We start from the raw sequence: 23125 nt of genomic DNA on the forward strand, positions 1-23125 counted from the left end.
CCTTTCTTGTCCGCATCAGATAAGCCTAATTGTAGACACAAGGTCGAAATTCTATTGGCAAACTGAAGGACTGGTTGCGCATTCTGACGCGCACCCCTGAACTCGTCTTCGAGTCGCTCAAGGTAGTGAGGCGGTAAAAACCGCTGCTTAAGGTCACAGACGAACTCGTCCCACCCATAAGCTGCCATACCTGATCTTTTGTGGGCATGAGCCCACTGAGTCCACCAAGGAATGGCCTCACCTTCCAAGTACCAACTGGCTAAGATCACTTTGTCAATATCTGATTTCCTAACTGCGGCAAAGTAAGCTTCAAATTGATGTAACCATGAATACAGAGTAGTGGGATCGAGTTTACCATTATACTTACTGAAATTCATTTTCTCGGGAAAATGATTCGAGGGCGCCGCCAGTGTCAATCTGGCGTCCAAAGCTCTGAGGTAACGCTCGTGTTCCACTCGTCGCATGGCGTCGTCTTCGCGTTGTCGAATCTCCAATGTGCGTATCTGCATCTCAAGCAAGGAGCTTGGCTGCGGCTGTGACCCTGCGAGAGGGTCCCTGTGACGAGGATCTGGTATCTGGGATACGGAAGGAGAGGGAGGAGGAGATGGAAAACGCGACGCTGGCGAGCGAGAACGCTCCTCCAGAGCCAAAATCCGCGCCTTCTGCTCATCCAACTTGGTTGTCTGGTCTGCGATTGCTCGCATCATCTGCTGGAACATGTCTTGTACACTCAAGCCGGGTGCCCTCGCTGGGCTGCCTGGTGCACTCTGGTCCCATGGTTCTGGTTCTCTCTCGTCGCCAAAGTTCGCCATAGCGGGAAAATGCAGTTCCTTTCCGGAACGCAATCTGACCATCCACTATCTGTGTGGGAGACTTCCGGAGGCTTCCGGAGGCTAAAAACCAACCGTCCTTCGAGGGACAGGAGTCACTCCGAAAGGGGTAGTCCACCGGCGTCTCAAAACCAACCACACGAGCGAAAAAATTTTCTGGTTTTCTTTGCTGAATCTTTGTCCTTGAAGTGAGCTCTGATACCACTGTAATATGCGGAAGCTTCGGAGAAGGATCGGTACTTCAAAACTCAGAAATCAGCACTCTTTTCGCGACTGAATTAACGCACAAACTGAAAGACGATGTGCAGAAAATAGAGAGAGAAGGGGGAGATGGAGATGGACACAGTATTGGGTCCCAATTACCCTCTGTAGGGCCCCCACCACGGATGGTGTATTTGCTTTATTAGAATGATGTAAAATCTGGAAACAAATACAAAGTACTTGACCTTTTCTTGGCTGGAAAAACCTGCCCTTGACCTTCAGTCCTTCACCCCTTTGCTTTAGCAAACTCTTGGCTGTCCTGGCCCTTGAATGCTTGATGCACTTGGTGAATTATGAGATGAGTGAAATGATTTATGTCTTGGGTATTTATACCCTCTACTATATGCAGTCGGCTGGCTTCAGGGAGCTCCACGACTGTGTCTTGTTAATAAAGTGCTTGCACACTTATAATTAATGCTTTCACACTATGCCCAATACTGTCCAGCCTGCGCATATGTTCTGGGACAGCATCCTGACTGCTGGGCACCATGCGCATGGGTGTGGGCCTGCCCCCCACCCCTGGCCGACTGGCTGGGTAGGGTTTCTAACCCTGTCGGCTGCCTGTCCAGCAGCCCTAGGGCTGGCCGACAGCCCTTCCAGCCCAAGCCATGGCTGGTGGGCACAATGTGGGCCCTCCTGGCCCCTTGGGGGTGGTTCTACACCTCCCCCATGCCCATTCTACAAGTGCAAGTGCAAATCCTCACACTGGGGTAGCCCTATGGCTGGCCCCATCTCTACATGCAAACCTACATGCCTACAGAGGCCTGGCATCCAGTTGCAAACCAGATACACAGAACATCTGACATCATTCCAGAGGGAGACTCACAGCGCGGACTGGCACTGCTTCATGTGCAGGACACTGCACACCTGACCTTGGACTCATGTGCCGGACAATGCACACCTGACCTCGGACGACTGAGATGGATCCCTGGCTGACTCGTCCCGGACTGGGCTCACATGGGACCAGTTCACCATCCCAGGTCCTGCACCTTCTGTACAGAAATGTCTACGTGGCATCCAAGTGCGGGATGCACGTGACACACACTGTGCACATGACATACTCCCCTTCCTCTAAGAGCTCGCTCCTGAGCTCACTAAAAAGCCAGGGTAATCTCTCTGAAGAGTAGTCAATGTCTCCCATGTAGCGTCCTCCTCAACACGATCCTTCCACTTGATCTTGTATTCCGTGATAAGCGTATTACGCAATCTTCGTTTACGAAATCCAAGAATCTTTTCAGGTTCGTGCGGAACAAATGTCATGTCCTCGACATCTATAATTTCTTGAGGAGTAACTAACTGATTTGCTCCACCCAGCATAGTTGTCACGGTACGAAAATACGATACCGTACGGGAATATTCGGTACGATATGAAATTTTGGGATACCGTACGATAAAATACGGTTTTTTTAATTAAAGAACACCTACAAACATAGACATTTTCAATTTGGAAGGGTAGAGTCTAGAGAAGTTGTTTCAAATCAAAATATTATTAAAAACAACTTAACAAGTTTGAAGTGACAAACAAAAGTACATAAATGAGCTCAACCGCCTCATCAGGAAGCTCTCGTCCAATCTGGTGTCCATCAACCAGATCAATGAACCATTTGGCTTCTGAGTCAAAAAGGCATCACACCGCTCACAAGGATCAACACCTGTTACGGTGCACAAACAAGTCCTGGAAACCTGATGAAACCTGTCAACAACCCCCTCTGAATCCGGAACCACAAAGCCTGGAGAAACTTCCTCCTTCTGCAAGTAATCACCTGCCACCTGCTTGGCTTTCCGAAATCCCCGTGGAAAGAACTTCCTCATCTACTGGAGGTTCTTTGTCCCGAACACTACGAGACATCAGAGCATAAGTGACCTGTTCAGCTTCCTCTGACTCACGAACACAAGAACTACCAACCTCAGTACTGGAAAGTTCCTGCCAACTGCTGCCATCTACTGGCAAGCTATCCACCACCTGGTCTCGGAAAGCCCGCACCTGCAGCGTATCCACACTTGAGTAGCCATTACCAGACTACCACTCATCACAACCCTGAGGACATGGGAGAGAGAGTGCTAAAAGCCTGTAAACTCCATTCTCCACTCCACCTTCCCAAACCACTTGGCCTGTTGCTTTGTCCCGGAGAGCAACAAAATGCTCATCAAACTCCGCCCGTACGCCAGTCTTGCAAACCTGATGCACTGACAACAGATGAAAACCAAGTGACGGAACATACAACACCTGGGAGGAATGCTTCCCCCCTCTGCCATCGGGAACTATCTCCATCCTGCCCTCACCATGAACTGGGATAGTGGACGTATCCCCAGTAAGAATATGACCAGAAAGCCTGCAGAGATCCTGTAAACCGGAACGGGAAGGAGTCATGTGCCTGGAAGCACCACTATCGAGAATCCACTCCCGAGTATCCGTTGCGGAGAGTCCTCCAATCTCCTCCCTGCCTGAAGAAAATGAAACATCGGTGTCCATCACCTCCAGGTGCACAAAAGCCGGAGTCTTCATGATTGCTCCTGAGGAGTCTTCACCCTTCTCGGTCTTCCGCTTGGGACACTGCCTCCAGTAGTGGCCTTTCTCGCCACAATCATTACAGGTCCTCTCTGCCTTCAGTTTCTCGCGGTCAGCGTCGGACTTCTTCTCAGAAGACTTCTCCGATGAAGCCTTCCCTTTGCCCGAGTTACAGCCTTTCGACCGTTGGCCAGTAAAGGCCTCCGAACCTCCACCCTGAGGAGGGTTCGTAAATCATTCCTCCTGGTCCAAGACCATGGGCACAAGCTCCTACCACATGATGGTGCTGAGCCTGCCACTGGTAATCAACGACGAGTAGAATGCTTAGTACGAAGAGGGCAAAGTGACAGCAACGTGATGGCCATGTCCACTGACGATATCTCCTTCCCAGCCTGAAGAACTTCCTGCTGAAGAGCCTGCAGCTTGTTAATATGCTCCCGCATCGTCGACGACTTTGCAGGGCTCATAACCCGCATCTGTACTTCCAAGGAGATCCTCTTCATGGGCGATACCCTGTTGTAAAGTGAGGCCAAATGCTGCCAAATACCTCTGGCCAGCGTCATATGCTTTACATGGTTGATTACCTGTGGTGTGCAGTTGAGAAAAATAAACGAACGGACCCTGGCGTTGACACGATCCCACATCTGTGTCTGAGCCTCCCGGTCCTTGCGGATCGACGGTAACTCCCCTTCCTCTACTTCCGGCCGTGGAACACCAACAATGACGAACTCGGCGAGGTCGTAAGACTCCAGAACGGATTCCATCATCACCTTCCATATGCCGTAGTTGCTCCCGTCCAACTCACGGTCCACCGGGAACGTGGGGAGTGTCGGGATCTTCACATGTCTCTCGGCCATCTCAAACAGATGTGTCATATCGGGGATGTACTCTGAAGAGGGTGGGTGGGTGGGAACAAAGAAGAACTAAACCTGCAAGTCGCTGTCCAGCAAATCGGCCCGCCTTCCTCTTGCTTCTCCTCTTCCCGAGCAGCCCAAAACAGTCCACCAATCAGCCACAAAACAGTCCCCCTCTTGCTCACACAAATCCCAAGACCTATCTAGAGCCTAGGGCTCTGATACCATGTCAGAATACGCAACGGAGATGATGACCAAATTTGGGAACACGAGCAAAAACGCAGGCAGAAAAACAGCACAAGAGAGAGAGAGATGTAGGCGTGTAACTCTGCTCTATATACACAAGAAGATCCCGAGAAATGATACAAATGAGGTATGGGGGCTGAGGACCTATATATACCTCCTTGGGAGGGCAGTCGGCCAGCAAACTGGTGCCCACGACTGATGAAAACCAGTTGGCCAGCAGCAAGAGTGCCCACGACTGATAAACACCTAGTCGGCCAGCACTGTACTGCTCTTGGCACCCTCTGGCAGCCCTCCCAAGCCTCAGAAAAAATGGAAAAAATAGGGGAAAAATACGGGGAGTGAGGAAAAATGATAAAACACCTCATAAGGGCGGGCACACCCACAACAAAGGCCCTGGTGTATAAATCTAGACAGGAGATGACTTCTAACAAGTGTGTGCCAAGAGGGCAAGAGACAAGTATATTGATGATGCCTCTCTTCTTCCGGTCACTCCATCCGTCGGAGAGGATGATGCCGCTCGCACCGGATTGAGTGATCTATCGATTCTCTCCCTCTCATCCACAAGCCTCTTCGTGCGCATGTCATGATAGGAGACGCCGGTCCATCCTTCACATGGGCCCACATTTGCAATGGCTTTCACCATTGACTTCCATTGATCTACCTTGAGCACATGGAATGAGAGATTGCACTCAATAATGGTGCGTGCAATCTCTATATCCGCTAGCGATGTGATAGAGAAGAAGAGAACCCCCCGGTGGCTTGGGCTAGAGTGGCTTGCCTCATGGGAGACTCAAGCCTTTGTCTCTTTGAGGCGGCGGAGGCGGCACCGATGGAGGCGGCGGGGGAGGATGTATCACAAGGCGGGGAAATGACCTCATCATCTGCCCTTGAGCTTCTACCTCTATCATAGTGAGCACCCAATCCACCCTTGATCTTGTTGAAGATCTCATCGGATATAGCAAGGGGGACTTCCTTGCATGGCGCAACTTGCCCCCCCACCTTTCCAACATGTTGGAGAAGCCTAGTAACTCCACTTGCGTATTGTTTGCCACAATACTTACAAGTCCACCTATATGACTTGGACTTTCCATCGGCTTTCTCTACATGGATAGCATGCACATTGAAGGCTTCATTCTTCTCCCTTGTCATTGTAATAGAGAGAGAGAAGTTAGAAGATTCAAGAGATGGATAGGCTTGAGAGAGAGAGAGGCTTGAGTCTTGACTCTTGAGTTAGAAGATTCAAGAGATGGATAGGCTTAAGAGAGAGAGAGAGAGAGAGAGAGGCTTGAGAAAATGAGAGTGAGGCTTGAGTCTTGACTCTTGAGAGAGAGAGAGCCTAAAGGCTTGAGAGAGAGAGAGGCTTGAGAGAGGGCCTATGGAGGAGAGAGTGGCTTGAAAGTTGAGAGTTGAGAGAGAGAGAGAGAGAGAGAGAGAGAGAGAGAGAGAGAGAGAGGGAGGCTTGATGGTCACTTGAGCAAGACTCAAGAGAGGGGGGGGCTTGATGGTCACGACTCACTTGAGTAATGAGAGGCTAGAGCCTTGAGAGAAGCTTAGGGGGTGGGCATTTTATAAGCATGTAGCATGTCCAATGGGCCAAGCAAACACATGGGCCACAAAGCAAGCCAAAAACGGCCAGCAAACGGCTACAAAACGACGAAAGAAACGGCACAGGCGGCAACGAAACGACTATAAACGGCCATATCGTACCGTACGATATCGTACGAATTCGTACGGTATCATACCGTACGAACCGTACCGTACGAACAGGTTCGTACGCGTACGAGAAACAACTATGCCACCCAGTACTTCCTTAAGTCTACTGACATGAAATACAGGATGAACTTTCACATGAGAAGGCAAATCCAATTCATATGCAACTGAACCAATCCTTCGTGTAATACGAAATGGTCCAAGGTATCTAGGGGATAATTTCGGAGATCTACCTGTCCGTAAAGTCTTGGAATCTTTCGGAACTCGCAAATACACCATCATTCCTTCAGAGAACTCTCTGGGTGAACGATGTCTATTAGAATAAAACCTGTCTCAGTCTTGAGCACTTCTAATAGATTCCTTCGCAACTTGTAACATTTCCTGCATATCTTGCAAAAAATTACGTGCTGCATCATGCTGAAGTCCTGAGAATCCTCCTGTAACAAGTGATCTAGGTTGAAAACCATACATAAGCATGAAAGGACTAAACCCTGTACTCGTATGCTTAGTACTGTTATATGCAAATTCTAACATAAGAAGATAATCCTCCCATGAACTCTATCTTTTGGATACATATGCTCGAAACATATCCTCCAAAATCTGATTCACTCTTTCAGTCTGGCCATCAGATTGAGGATGATGAGAGGAACTCAAATTCAAAGTTGTTTCCAACTTCTCAAAAACAAGTTTCCAAAAATCACTCGTAAACTTAGTCCCTATCACTGACTATGTCCTGCGGTAACCCATACAGTCTAAACAATTGCTCGATAAACTGCCGTGCTAATTGCGTAGCTGTAATAGTCTTCCGGGTCGGTAAAAATCTAACCATTTTTGTCAAGCGATCTACCACAACCCAAATAGAATCGTGGCCTTGATGTGTTCTTGGCAATCCGGTAATAAAATCCATGGAAATACTTTCCCATTTATTACCTGGGATTTGCAAAGGATGCAACAACCCAGCCTGTCTAAAGCGTTCAGCTTTATTTGCCTGACAAATCTGACACTTGAGAACATAATCTTCTACATTCCCTTTCATCTTTGGCCAATAAAAAGTGTGTTTCACTAACGATAGCGTCCTGTGTATCCCAGGGTGTCCAACAGAAGGGGCGTCGTGACACTCCTTAAGAATCTTGGACCTAACGTCCGGGATCTGTGGTACACAAATTTTGTCATTACGGAACAGTAAACCATTCCGAATCATCCACTGGCCTCCTGCAGCCTGAATGGTAGACTGCTCAGTCACCGAGTCTTGGTCAATCAATGAGCTCCCGTCTTAGGATCTTCTGTCAAAATGGACCAAAATAACTATCAGTCCTGCAAAGCCCTCTCAATGACTGAAATAAATCAGTAGAAATCTCGGTGAACGACAAAGAATTCACCTCTCTAATTCGACTAAGCGCATCTGCAACACTATTCATGGACCCTTTCCAATAATGGATCTCAAAATGAAAATCTTGCATTAACTCTGCCCAACGAGGTTTCCTTCCTCTCAAATTGTCCGCATCACACACATACTTGATTGACTGATGATCAGTCAATACCACAAACTTAGAGCCATATAAATAATGTCTCCAAAGCTTGAGAGCATGAATCACAGCATAAAGCTCCTTCTCAAGGGTTGGCCAACGAGATTGAGTGTCGTCTAGCTTTTTACTTTCAAAAGCAATCGGTCTACCATCTTGAAATAGAGCAGCCTCGATAGCATAGTCACTGGCATCAGTTTCAAGAACATAAGGCCGACTAGGATCAGGTAATGCTAAGATAGATGCTTCCTTGACTTTATCTTTCAAAAGTCTAAAGGCCATATCCAAATTGTTATTCCAAGTGATAGGCTGATTTGACTTACGTCCACGACCTTTCAATAAGTCGGTCATCGGTAGTGTGAGCTGAGAGTACTCCCGTACAGATTTTCGAAGAAAAACAACAAAACTGAGAAAAGAACGAAGTTGTTTCACTGTTCGCGGTATAGGCCAGTCCAGAACCTTCTGAACTCGGTCATAGTCAATGCTCAATCCATCTCTAGTGATCTTGTGTCCCAGGTAAATGATGTCGGTCATAAAGAACTCACATTTACTTAACTTAGCATATAGCCGATTCTGTCTTAAAATAGATAAGACAATCGTGAGGTGTCTGACATGATCCTCAAGAGTACGACTATAAATCAAAATATCATCCAAGAACACCACCACAAATTTCCCCAAATGTTCACGAAAAAGATCGTTCATCATTTGTTGGAAAGTGGCTGGAGCATTGGTTAAACCAAAAGGTAATACGAGAAACTTGTAATGGCCATACCTAGTCCAAAAGGCGATTCTTTCGACATGCCTTTCATGAATACGTATCTGGTGATAGCCAGTATGTAAATCTATCTTCGTGAAATATTTCGCTCCTGCTAACCGGTCAATCAAGTCATCTGATCTAGGGAGAGGATAACGGTTCTTAATGGTCAGCTTGTTCAATCTCTTGTAATCTATACACATTCTCCAAGTATTGTCCTTCTTTCTCCTAAGAAACACAGGTACACCCCAAGGTGATTTACTTGGACGGATCTGGCCCATCCTCAAATAATCTTCGAGTTGTTTAGCCAACTCATCTTCCTCGGCTTGGCTCATCCTATAAGGTGGAATACTCACAGGATGAGCACCAGGAATCAAGTCAATACGATGATCTACTGCCCGTTCTGGTGGTAAACCCGATGGCAATTCCTTAGGAAATACATCTTGAAACGAATTAAGTATCTTCTGTAATTCTTTGCTTTCAAACACACTTAATTCATTTAAATCCATGGAAGGGATGAGAAAAGAAGAACGTGGAATCAATACACAATGGAAAGCGGTATACAAAGAAGAATCCATTATATTTCCAAAATGAATTGTATTTACAAGAGGTCCCTGAGAGGGATGAATACAATCACCTAAAATACTATACTGGGTGTCCCTATGCTGAAAAGAAAAAATATGACTAGACCAATCTATCTGGACTTGAAGAGTCTTAAACCACTTAATCCCTAATAACAAGTCTACATTTTCTAGATGCATAACATAGCATTCCAGAGTGTCTTTGTAGTCCTGAATCTGGATTGGAAGCATCTCCACCTTGCGATCCCAAACTTACCTTCCCAAGACTCAATTTCTGCACAAGTTTGTAGTTAACAAAGTTATGTGAGCTACCAGGGTCTAAAAGAATGTGAATTTTATGGCCATTCACTTCTCCATAAACTCAGAGAAGATCATTCAAGCCAAATACTTTAGAATTGAACAGACAATCAGAACAAGTACTAGGGCGAGAAAGTACAGTAATTGCCGTACCTGTCAAAGACAACTGGTTAGCTGCCTTTGGCTTGGGTCCTGCGTTTGTCTTGGTACCCTTTTGCTTTGGACACTCGTTACGCATGTGTCCTTTTTCTTCGCAGATAAAACAACGCCCTTCCTTAAGCTTTAAAGCCCTAAGGAGCCGTTTCTTCTTCGCTGGTGTCGAATTGGAACTCTTCAAAGGTTGGTCCGAAGACTTTCCTTCTGTCGTGTTAGCCATAGGTGTGGAGAACTTTCTTTTATGCTTGTTCCCCTGCTCGGTAACGGGTTTCGACTTGGAAGAGACCATTGTATCATCATAGATACGTGCTGAATGAATGGCCTCATCCAATGTTTTACATTTGTTATTTTTAACCTGTAATCGGTACGAGTCTGGTAAACCAGCTACGAAAAACCCCAAAAGACGAGGTCATGGTCAAAGCTGAAAACCGGGCAACAACATCATAGTCATCCTCTTTCTTGAGAAATTCCTTCTTGAAGACGTCTTCGAATTGTGCCTAAGTCGTTGGCTTAGGGTTGAGTTCCTTCCACCAAAGCAAAGCTTTGCCGGACAGGAAACCTGCTGCTAACTGGATCTTCTTTCCATCATCATATGGATGAAACTGAAAGTGAACTTGCCACTTATGTAGCCACGTGTCCACGATCTCCTTGGTGCGCTGCTTTTGCTCGCCCCCGAACGGTTCCGAAGTAATGTTGGGGCCTAAAGCAGAAGCCAAGGTATCCATACCCGAGAAAGTAGAGAGGGTAGTGGACAATAGAGCAATGGAGTTTTGCAAAGCTTGCATCTGGGCTGCGATTTGTGCCTGACGTTCCGATGAAGAAGCTTCGAGAGCTACTTTGAACTCTTGGAAATCTGATTTTGACACAAAATCGTCAAAAAGATCGGCATCGGTACCTTCCGTAGCCGGCAAGCCTTCGCGTTCCACAAGGGTCTCAACTCCGATTCTTGGGTCGACATCGTGAAGAGGGAAAGTGGAGAGAAAATTCGATCTTTGCACAACAAAAGTACGAGTGAACTTGAGAGCTTGACAGCTTGAAAACTTGAGAGATGTGTGGCAAGAAGCCCACTTAAGGGGTTTATAAAGATTTCCAAAAAAAAAACTAAAAGCCCCCAAAAGCTATCTTTGGCTTTTGCTTTTGTGTTTATATATATATATATATATATATATATATATATATATATATATATATATATATATATATATATATATATTCTAGGTTCTTTTAATAATAATAAAAAACACCTTTGAAACCTTGGAGGAGGGGTCTTTTAAAACTTTAAAAAAAATTAAACTCAAAAAAAACGAAAGCCCCAAAAAAAACGTAGGCTTTCCTTGTTTTTTTTTTCTCCTCCTGGATTAGCTTGCCGGTTGAAGCTGCCGTTGCCAGCTTTCCTGCCGGCAGATGCTGTCGTCAGCTGTGTCTGCAGTACCTTCGCGCCAACCTACGCTACATGCTTTTTCTTTTTCTCTCCCTGCAGTTCATGCGACTGCACAAACAAAACTCTCCTCTTCTGTGCAAAGCAACGACCCTACTTAGACTACCACCTCCCATCAACATGGGTTTCTTTGATGAAGAAAAAACACATACTATTCTAAAAACAACAGTATGCACAGAAAAAACAGCAAGCTTTTTAACACATACCGTTCTTCGACCTCATCTTCTCTACCTACCGACTTGCTCGTTCACGAGGTATGCTCTAATACCACTGTCAAATCCCCACGGATCCCCTCGTGATCGTCCTTGGTTCGAGACTCGAATCCTACAAACAAAACAAACAAACAGACAAGGGGGTGCAGGCCTGACTCACCTCCCAACCATGACAGCCGTGAGCAAGCCCACAGTCTTAGCTATCCCCACCGAGCCACGAGCTGAGCTAACTAGGATGACGTACCGACCAATCTTCTCCTCGCAACGTCCCATACCGCCACGAAGCTGCCCTCGCGGGCCTCGAGATTGCTGCCGGCCTTGGCTGCATAAAGCAGGTGCACATTTGCACTAGATCCAGGCTCCAAGACCATAGAGCTCTCACAAACTCGCGAGACTCTCTATATCCCAATAACTAACCTTGGCCACCCTTTTATAAGCTCTTGGCCGGTCATCGGGCATCCACACTTGGGCGCCCGCCCGTCCATACTTGGCTGCCCGCCCGTTAGTATATCCCTAACTCAGCTCGTCAATCAGCCTGCCTAGTTCCAAGCTTCCCCATGCCTCGAAACTAGTCTTGCGTGCGTGTAGCACACGATAGATATGTTAAAATGTAGTATCTCATGTGGAAATGAGTCGTAACAAAGGGCATAAGTTATTATGCTACATGAGTCGCCCATTCACAGCATGAGGGTATAAATACCCATGCCCACCATTGTAATAATCACCTATTCATTGCTAAAACACGTCAAGACTTGTTCGCCAACCTCTCTCTCTTTCTGTGTCAACTTCTCTCTCTCTCTCGCTCACTGCCTGTGTAAAGCTTTCGCATACACGATTCTGACATGGTATCAGAGCTGAGTGCTCGTTGATTCTTGGGCACACGGAGGAGTTGGAGAAGGGGGCTGATAGCGACTGAGGTGGCGCAGGAAGTGAGGCTGGTGCAGTGACGTGGCGCGAACTGCACGTGTCAACAGCACATTGCGTGTTGAGCAGCAGCAGAACTGTGGCTTAAGAGCTCAGGCGCAGAGGGCTGCCAGCCACAAACAGACACGGGCGAGAGGCTGCCAATGACACAGGCGCAACCATCGGGGAAGTCCAGGTGCGCAAGGCTGGCAGTAGCACGACTGTATAAAGCCAGTTCAAGGTAGCAAAGTACATAGCCCAAGGCTTGAGGAAACGCACAAGGCGAGCAGACCGGGTCGACTGAGAAGAGGTGGACGGAGTTTTCGAGATGGGACTCCCGTGTTCGAGCAAGGACGACAAACTGAATGGCGACAATTATGCGCATTGGAACTTGATCATGAGGCTATGGTTTAGCAGAAAAGGCTTATGGGACATTGTTGATGGCTCGGAGGAACGTCCCCGAAGGGATAGCAATCGGTTCACACGTCTTCAGGAGGAGGAGTTTCTCAAATCTCTTGTGGATTGGGATGCTCACAATGCGAAGGCGATGTCGGCAATTGCAGAATCTCTCACCAAGGAAATTTCCCCTGCCATTCAGACTTTAAAGACTGCCAAGGAAATGTGGTCAAAGCTTGCAGGAATGTTTGATCGAGACTCAACAATGCGAGCAGTAACCCTTCTCGGCCAGTTGTTTTCCATCAAGTTTGAAGCCGGGACCTCTATGCAGTCATTTCTAATGAAGGCAAAGGTTATCCATGATCAGTTATCGGCTATGAATAGTGCATTAACTAGTACCCAGTTAGCTGCCTTGGTTCTTACGAAGTTGCCTGAGGAGTATGAGATGGTCTCGAGGGCATTACGCTTACAAGTCACGAAGGAAAAGCTGGAATTTGATGATCTCAGCTCTTTGCTCATTTCCCAAGGCAAGATTCGGGTTCCGAAGGATGTAGAATCGGCACATGCTGCATCGGAATCCAATAAGAAGTCTAGGAGCCGTTGTTATAAGTGCGGAAAGCGAGGGCATTTGGCTCGGGATTGCAAATCCAAAGCTAAAGCTCAAGGCTCGACGAATGACAAAGGCAAAGGCAAAGGCAAAGCTGACGAGGATGACAGTGACAGTGATTCTACTAGGGATGCTACGGCGTCTGCCGGTGTGGCGAGGACTACACTGGCACATGCTCCAGCATTCTAGCTTGGTGGATGGATGCTACCACGTGCTTCAGCCAGAGAGAGGCATGTGAGTGGCAGAGAGGGGCAGTCTGTGCTCCCGTTTTGGTGATTTGGACCCGTGTGTCGGAGTTCAAGGCACATGCATCTGGCATGGAACAGCTTGACAAATCTATGGACGTGATGTGTTCGTAGTTCATTGGTAGCAGACTATGGATGGGATGAGTTTCTGGTTCATTGTGTAGCAGAATTTTGGGCGTCGTGTGACGACAGTTCAAGGTTCAGAGGATTTTTTTTTTAACGTGATGTGTTCGCAGTTCAACGAATGGGGGATCATGAATGTGGAGTTGTCTGCAATTCATTATTCTATGTGGCAGCTAAAGCTCAAGATGGCATTTTCTTGTGGAGACAGGTTGATTGGTGCATTATCCGAGGTGTACCTAGCAAAGGCCACGCTAGGGTGTCCATGGTTGCATCTGCATCAACTTGGTTTCTTCATCTATGCCCACTATGAGCTACAGAGAGGGTGTTAAAATGTAGTATCTCATGTGGAAATGAGTCGTAACAAAGGGCATAAGTTATTATGCTACATGAGTCGGCCATTCACAGCATGAGGGTATAAATACCCATGCCCACCATTGTAATAATCACCTATTCATTGCTAAAACACGTCAAGACTTGTTCGCCAACCTCTCTCTCTTTCTGCGTCAACTTCTCTCTCTCTCGCTCACTGCCTGTGTAAAGCTTTCGCATACACGATTCTGACAAGATACACACTGTGCACATGACACCTATCTTCGACAGAGGCAGAGTAACGGGCTGGCTCATCATCAACAGTGCAACATTTGTATATTATTAGAACCCAGTAGGATGATATTTGTCGTACGCCGTGACCCCATTGTACATCCTCAGTCCAGGATAAGTCAGGCACGAGCTACGTAGGTCATTCCTCAGCCTTAGCGGGTGAGTCAGTCAGTCAAGTCCCTTAACCCACTTGGAGAGAATCATTCATGCGTGTAGAGTCAGTAGAAGCCTTAGGGTTTGCATCAGAAAGCACTCTACATCCTGCATAATATGCATTCATATACCTGTGCATCATTTAGAACATCCCAAAAGCCTTACGAAATTTACTAGGATTTATCTGGTATTTTTTTCTATATTTTATGGTATTTATTTAGCATTTAATGTCATTTATAAACATAAAGTTTATTAAATTAGGACCAGCCAACTTGACCAACCCCTATCTAGTATAAATAGGCTTGCATAGGGCTTAGTTTCTCATTCAGTCTTCAGTGTGCTAAGAGCTTTCCTCCTCAGCCCTAGGAGTATCCTTGCCTTCAGCACTAGACTAGTCTCATCCAGTCCTTACTTGAGTTTGCTTCAGCCAACCCTGGTTCTCCAACGCATGCAGTTCAGCAGTCCCTACAATCATAAGCGCAGCCAAACAGTACATCTACAAGCCTGAATCAACAAACACAGCTGCGTTTTCTGCATATAAACCAGCCGCCTGCTTCTGCAGCTCAATCCCCTACAATCTACGTTTACAGATCTACAACAGCACTACAGCTCTGGATTTTCAGTCCTACAACAGTCCAGGTCTACGTTTTCAGTCCTACAGCAATCTACATCCTTCTATGCATCATCCACACATGCTCTAGCCATCTAGTGAAGGTAACACAGCATTCATAAGCATTTACAACATTCTAACATAGCTTAGAACAGTCCACCGCCTTCTTTTCTCAGCCTCAGGTGTGCAACCCTTCCTCATGCCCTTGGGAAGAGTGCATAGGCTCGAGATCAATTCATCGAGATGTTTCTACAACCGTGTATAGTTCAGCCAGGCTTCTGATCCTCTGAGATCTTGCGTTTGGCTTATCTACAGTCCACAGTCATTCTCTCTAAAGTAATAAAGCAAATACTATCTCGTCATCGGGATAAGTGGGTAATTTGGAACCCAATTTGGTGTACAGTTCTCATATATCTCTCTCTGATCTCTTTAAAGTTTGAAGTATTAAAGTGGATTGCTAAACTCACGAAACTCAGGATACAGAAGACGGTGTGAGCATTTGTGTGACAAGATCTTCCAATACAAAGACTTCCGCTGCATATCACAGATAAAGAATCAAGGTGGAAAAAAACGGTACGATACAAACTACAATGCGCATTCAGGTACGGGTTGAGATTTTGAGGCACGTTAAATACGTAAGGTCCGTAAAAACATTAAAAAAATATACTATATAGTGTACATATATATACAAAAAAAAGAATGAAAAAACAATTCATTTCTGAAAATTCAACAATAGTGAACACAATTACCAAAATGAGAGCTCCATCTGTCAACCCGTTTCCTTCGCTATCGTACTCTCAGCTCTAGCTTTGCAATGGTGTGACTGTAGCAGCTAGCACCGCATCATCATCTCTCACTGCAATGTCTGTATCAATGAGAGAAATGGCTATGTTCGCACTTTGCATAAGTCGGCTAAAATCGGCGACGGTGGCCGGCCTAGGGTTTTTTTTGGCCCAAAATGTTTTTAAAAACTGCCACATACTTGCCAATGAGGTGATTGAAAGAATGGCTATAAAACAGAAAAAAAAGCAAATAGATCTTGCAAAGAAGCACATGTGCAAAAGTACTGAAGTAGAAAACTTGTTATCTGCTGAAGTAGAGCACAAGGGCTGCCCATAGGTGCATACAACCAACAGCTATGGCTGAATAACGATGTGCTAATGATGCAAACCCAAGCCACCTGTTTATAGGTTGGATAAGAGCTGGTCGGCCAGTATAAGAACAGTAGGCTGGGGCCGACTATGCAAAAAATACTAGAATAATGTCTAAAAAATACAAGAGCTTCATGGAATCACTCACTTGAAGGGGTGAATAGGATGGCACATGGGAAGGGGTTGGGATGAGGGTTGTGGGAGGGGAGAAACAAGAGAAGTGGTGGTGGTGGGGAATATGGAAGGAAAAGAAGCAAGAATCTGGGAATAAGGTAGAGAGACAGGAAGCTGGGAAGAAGAAGCCTGTGAAGTTGGGGCTTAGGATCGGGGAGAAGAAAAGAGAATCCCCGAGAGAGAAGAATGACTATGACCAGAAGCCATATCCTCCGATAACGCAGCAGAATCCTCCTCTTCAACAAAGCTGATCAGAAAATCAGCAAACTCCTCCTCAAAAGCTGAGTGCAGCCAAGAGAAAGGAAGGAGAAGAAGGGATGGGACGGTGGGAAACCAAAAGGAGAGGTAAGAAATGACTCCCCTGGGTTAAAACCCTGTTGTAGCACCAAAATACGGGACTGAGATCTGAAAACACAGATCTCAGGCTGAAAACGCAGCACCTCTGTGAAAAACGCAGGTCCTCAACAGAAAACACAGCTCCTCAGTGGAAAACGAGCTCCTCAATGGAAAACGCAGGTCCACAGCAGAACACAGCTCCTTTGTAGATGTAGATGCGGTGAATCTTTGCGTGCAGCAATAGATGTAGAAAACGCAGGTCCCTTTGCAACACTGGGATCAGATACCATGAAAGAATGGCTGTAAAACAGAAAAAACAGCAAATAGCTCTTGCAAAGAAGCACATGTGTAAAAGAACTAAAGTAGAAAACTTGTTATCTACTGAAGTAGAGCACGAGGGCTGCCCGTAGGTGCATACAACCAACAGCAATGGCTGAATAATGATGTGCTAATGATGCAAACCCAAGCCACCTATTTATAGGTTGGACAAGAGCTGGTCGGCCAGTATAAAAACAGTGGGCTGGCCGACTATGCAAAAAATACTAGAATAATGTCGAAAAAATAGACAAAAATAGCAGAAAAATATCTAAAATAAGATGAATGCATGGCCTCATAAATCTGGCCAGATACAGCATGAAATATGCACATATATGCCCAATCTGGAGATGATAATGCCAACAGTGATAGCTCAAGTGGTGAAGGTATTTGCCTAGGACCAAGAGGCCTTGGGCTCAAAACCCCCCTTGGTGCTTCCTCGGCGGCATCGCCTATAGGTGGATAAATAAGCGGCTACGGGAGGGCGTCTATGGGCGGTGAAAAATCGATAACTTCGAGAGGATCTTGGGCCAAAGGTCAGTCACCGCCCGCCGGGGGTGGAGGGGGGGACCACGTGCAGATCCATACAATACGGTACAATACCGTACTGTACACTAAAATGTACCTTATAATAAGGTACATCGTATTTATGCAACAAAGAATTGAGGGAATTTGAGGAGCTATTTATAGCAATCCCCTCCTAGCTGCTGGTCATCTTATCTACTGACTGCTAGGGGTCCCAAAATGGAGCAAAAGCCCCTTTTTTCTCCCTTTTTCACATCGCCAACACCTGCCCACCTGGACAAGTGTGGCTGTTCAAAGGCCACTAAAGGCCCAAACCTGCACCTCTTTTGTTTATCCTGGATTTTGTTCAATCAATCTGTTGCCCAAGTTCAATCTTCTGATGCTCTGATTTTCCTCATTTCTGGGTCTCATCACACCCGTCCATCCTACTCTCCGACTGTGTGCCATCCCTAATCTCAGAATCAATCAGTAACATCCCTTTATCAAAAAGGTTAACATGGTATATCTCTCACCCTATACATATTGTACTTTCATTCGAATATCAGTAACCACTACAACAAGCAAAATAGGAATGAGCAGCAATGATAATGGAAGAATTTGCAGAATCCAGCATTGGCAGTAACAAAACCATCGATATGCAGAGCATGGAGAAAGCAAACCTGTAAGGTGCGGGCCTCCTTTGCCTCCCGGCTGGCCTGAACCAGTGCTGCAGTTGCAAGGGCTTCAACATTGCGATTCCTCATGTACGCAGTGGAGGAACAGTCCCGGAAGAGCTGCACAGCATGATCAGAGATGTCTCGGTCAAGGCCAAGTAATGAGGAGACCTCCAATATTTGGAAATAAGCCCGGAGGTTGTCCACCATGCTGCTACTGGAGCCTGGGGGCACAGCGGCAGCTGTAGCAGCATCTGTGTTATTGTCTGATGGTGCAGCAGGTGAGCACACAGGATCTAGAAGGACTCGCTCAAGCTCTGCCAGGTATCCGCAGAAGCTGGATGTTGTGGATGTGAAAAGGGGGGAGAGTTCCAGGGACCATGTGCTGAATGCTGTGATGAAGCCAATGCTCTCGAAGGGGTCATCTTCGAGGGGAGGGGTGCGGTAGGCATCATTGTTGCTGAAGTCCGGGGTTACTATGCAAAGAGGGGTGTCCTGTGCTCGCTCAACAAAAATCTCCTGCACCTCACAACGATGCTCCTCCACTATGCGACCACATGATTTACATTCCTTGACGAAAGGCGAAGATGGAGACAGTGAGCTTGTGGTGGTACAGCGTCCATCACTAGCCCCACAGTGGGGGCAGCGAAGCTGCGACATGGCTATGACTATGGTTAAGGGTATATAGCAGGTGATGAAAAGCAGGAACGAATTACAGATTCTTCAATGGGAAGCCATAGCAGCACCCTTGCATGAAGGTCCAAAAGAAAGCCTAAACCGACATGGCGAGAGCTTACATCCAGTCATTCAGAGTCCATAGCCTCAACCTTGATGGAAGTAAATGCAGACTACATCAGGCAAAGAAATCCTACCTTCCACACTATAGCCAGAGCTTGCACCCTGTCAACCGACGGCATCGCCTCGCCCTTGATTGAAAAGAATAAAAGAGCGTATCACGCAAAGCAGACCTACCTTTGGCGCCATAATAGCCAAAGCCCCGCCTCACATTCTCTTGAAAAAGAAAGAGAGGACAACAGAAGTCGCCATGGACGAGCCAGAAAAAATCTACAGGAAGTGCAGCTCCAAAGCCACAGCTTCAGGATGATGCCATAGCCGTAGCTTCAGGAGAGAAAGAGAAGCCATAAACAGAGCTTGGCTGAGGACGAATCAGAAACCCTACCACAAAAGGAACCTGAGGCAGAAAGAGAGCTGATGTAGAATCCTTGTGAAAAAGGAGGCTAAGAAGAAGCTGTGACGGGAAAACTGCAACCCGCCAGAGCCAGAGCCATAGCCATAGCTGGGAAGACCTTGGAGGGGAAGAAGAGAGCACATGAAGAGACAACCTTCGAAGAAGGGAGCAGACAGTTCCCGTGGGCCATCCTCGTCCTACGTGGATCGCTGTCCCACGTCATCCAACTACCCCACCTTTACCACGTCATTTCAGTGATCAGGTCCTCAAAAATCGTTTGATATATTTTTCCCAATGGAGGTCTCAAAAATATGTAATATCGTGTAGTATGAAGGGCCTACAATGAGTTAAAAAAAGAAAATCAATTAATTAATAGAAATGACTTCTAAGTAAATTCAAATATTGGCAAAGATCGTAAGGAGAATAGGACACCATACATACAATAAAATTTTCCTATTGGAGGTCTCAAAAATATGTAATATCGTATGTATTGTGTCCTATGAATTTCACCGAGGGTCTCCTACTCACTCTTTCTATAGATTAATTCACCAAGGCTGTCTTTCTACTAATGTTTCACTAGGGTTTTAACTCAAAAGAGGCCACCTTATTGCCCATCCAAGCGTGAGAGCTTGTTGCCCTCGCACGTCCAATGAGAGAGATGTTGTCCTCCTATGCGTGAGAAATAGAGAGAGAGAGAGAGAGACAAAGTGCTAAAAGCCAGAGAGAGAGAGAGAGAGCGAGAGAGAGAGACAAAGAGAACAACTTGTTTAGAGAGACGAACCTTGAGAGACGAGTTAATGAGACTAGTGATGAGGAGTAACATCGTTATCATGATAAAAATATCCCAAATCCTATGTTTTCAAGGTCTAAATCCTTGGTATGACCTTAGTTCTTTGATTTTTTTTCAATGACCAAATTAATTAATCCCAAAAAAGAATGTTGGGTACCTATTCTCTATATAACATAAAGAAAGTTATATGTGGTTTTTAATTCAAGGTTATGAAAACCTTAGTGGAGCTGCACTTAATCTTGCCACCAACCTTCGACTTGTTGCGAGAGGCGCATCTAAGGTGGATGCTACAAAGAGATCCTGGTGTCCCCCAAATGCTCACAGAGCAAGCCCCTAGCTTGCCGAGAGGAGAGAGAGAGACTATTGTACGCATACCTACACAACCTACCCAAAATGGTATAGCACACACACCTCCTCCCACAAAAAAAATAAAAGGAAATAAACTCCCCTTTTGCAATGCTCCTCAAATGAGAGACACATAAATTATGCTCCTATTGATCTCAAAGAAAGAGTGCACCCTTACTCCTGATCCTCGAAACACAAACACGCACACACGAGCACAAATATAAAGCACGAGTGCGTAAGAGATATGTTGCTTATAAACTTATCATACTTCCCATAAAAAACAAGATTTCATAGATTTCTTGCTTTCCTTAAATAAAGGATATTATTAATTGATTAATTAAGTATACAACAAACTCATACAATTAATTAATCAGTTAATATATCCTTTATTATTAACACTCATTGTCTCTGTTCATACAATTTGTATACTCTTCAACATGATTTCTATCTCTTCGTATCCATGTCTCGATAGGTTTGTTGGTCTTCTCTCTTGCATGAGCAGTCTTATGAGCAAACCACATGCTATTAGACGTGCTTGCCGTCGTGCATGATAAACAAGTTGGTCGCGATAACATGCATGACCATATCAATGTCTCTCTTGCATCAAATATCCCTAAGGGAAGAGGGACATGATGGAGGTGTGGATGAGCAACAAAAGGACTAAGAGGGATTGTGGTGCTAAGAAGAAAAGTACACATGCACAAGGAATTCTTGCTTACATGCTTGCCTAGTCCCAAGAGAGAGAGAGAGAGAGAGAGAGAGAGAGAGAGAGAGAGGCAATAAACACGTCCTCTACTTATTATCCATAGAGATATTTGCTCTATGAGCAAGATATTTTTAAAACAAATATACAATAGCTTATGTCTAATATCCTTAGCTACTTATATGAGAATTATTTAATTAAGTCCCTCAAAAAATTGGGGGGTGCATATTGTGTATATATTCACCTAAACCTATTTAGGTGAATATTATGTTGGCAAGAAAAAAATGCACATGCACCAGGAATTCTTGCTTATATGCTTGCCTAGTCCCGAGAGAGAGAGAGAGAGAGAGAGAGAGAGAGAGAGAGAGAGAGAGAGAGAGAGAGAGAGCGAGAGGCAATAAACACATGTCCTTATTATTTATAAAGATATTTGCTCTTTGATAATTATTTAATTGAGTCCTTCAAAAAGTTGGGGGTGCATATTGTGTATATATTAACCTAAACCAATTGTAAATAGGTTTAGGTGCATATTATGTTGGCAAGAAAAAAATACACATGCACCAAGAATTCTTGCTTACATGCTTGAGAGAGAGAGGAGAAGGGGGGGGGGCAATAAACACATGTCCCCTACTTATTATCCATAAAGATATTTGCTCTCTCAGCAATATATTTTTGAAACAAATAGATCGTAGCTTATGTCTAATATCCTTTATATGAGAATTATTTAATCATGTCCTTCAAAACATCGTAGGGGTGCATATTGTTTATATATTCACCTAAGTCCATTGCAAATAGGTTTAGGTGCCTATTATTGTAAAATTTATTGTAAATGGGGAAAGCTACCTCTAAGGTTTCCCTCCTCCCACAAACAATATCTCCTCTAGCCCTCTCTAGCAACCCTCACCTACTCAACTATGATGCCTCTTCATTACACCCCACAACACCATGCCCCTCCCCCTCAATCTCTCTACTACTCGTCCTTTTCACTATCATTTGAGAGAGAGAGAGAGAGAGAGAGAGAGAGAGAGAGAGAGAGATTATTCCTTGGCAAATAGTGTACGGTGTTACATACCTAGCAACACATACATACATAGGAGAGAGAAGGAAAGAGGATTGTCCATCCTCTGTACCAACTTGTGCAATGTGTGTGTGAGTGAGGGACATAATCTCTCTCTCTCTCTCTGTCTCTCTCTCTCTCTCTCTCTCTCTCTCTCTCTCTCTCTCTCTCTCTCTCTATATATATATATATATATATATATATATCTATATATATAAAAGTTTGTATTTATTAATAGTTTATCTGGAATCTAAAATTCAAAACGAGATATATCAATGTAGTTTTATTTTAAACTTTGAGGTCCATAAAGCCACTTAAGGTTCCTCAACATGCTCACAAGATTGTGTGTCCATTCCCATCCCCACAATTGGGATGGGCTTGCACGATGCACATTCTAGCTTATTATTGAGGTCACATGGAGTAAAAGTCATTTGCCTTATGACATAATTTGAACCCTAGAGGGGGCAGGAAATAGAATAGTTACACTTCTTTTCTTTATAGCTCGAGATTTAAAAGTTGCAATAGCTCTAAATGCAATCATTACCATGGATAATCCACCTTTCCTAGCTCACATAAGAACCCTTAGTTCATACTTCATGGTCGAAGCACAAGTCAATATGGGTTGAATGTGAGGACTCATTATATAACAAAAAATGCACGAGATCTTCACACATTAACTCTATTGGAATAGATTCCATAGTACTTAATCCATTAGAGTCTCACTAATTTTCTATGGAAATCCATTTCAAGGCAGCTTATCCCTCCCCCCCCATCATAATGACATCAAGAAGAAATTCCTCCCTAGACACTCGGTGCATATGTATATATATTTTTTAGGTCTTGGCACTTGATTATGTCAATAAGGTCACTCAAAGGGTT

General features: G+C 45.2%; 1 protein-coding gene across 1 annotated transcript in view; it reads right to left on the reverse strand.

Annotated features, from left to right (window-relative positions):
* The window catches only part of PBRP (plant-specific TFIIB-related protein), a 96246-nt gene extending 76730 nt beyond the window's left edge, over positions 1-19516 (reverse strand). The window contains exon 1 of the mRNA XM_086790191.1: positions 18169-19516. Within this exon, the coding sequence (XP_086646317.1) occupies positions 18169-18822 (654 nt within the window). The 5' untranslated portion in view covers positions 18823-19516. The remainder of the gene's footprint in view (positions 1-18168) is intronic.
* Positions 19517-23125: the final 3609 nt, after the last annotated feature.

The sequence above is a fragment of the Cibotium barometz genome, chromosome 54, assembly GCF_041138505.1.
Source record: "Cibotium barometz isolate CiBa-2024 chromosome 54, ASM4113850v1, whole genome shotgun sequence".
Classification (NCBI taxonomy): domain Eukaryota; kingdom Viridiplantae; phylum Streptophyta; class Polypodiopsida; order Cyatheales; family Cibotiaceae; genus Cibotium; species Cibotium barometz.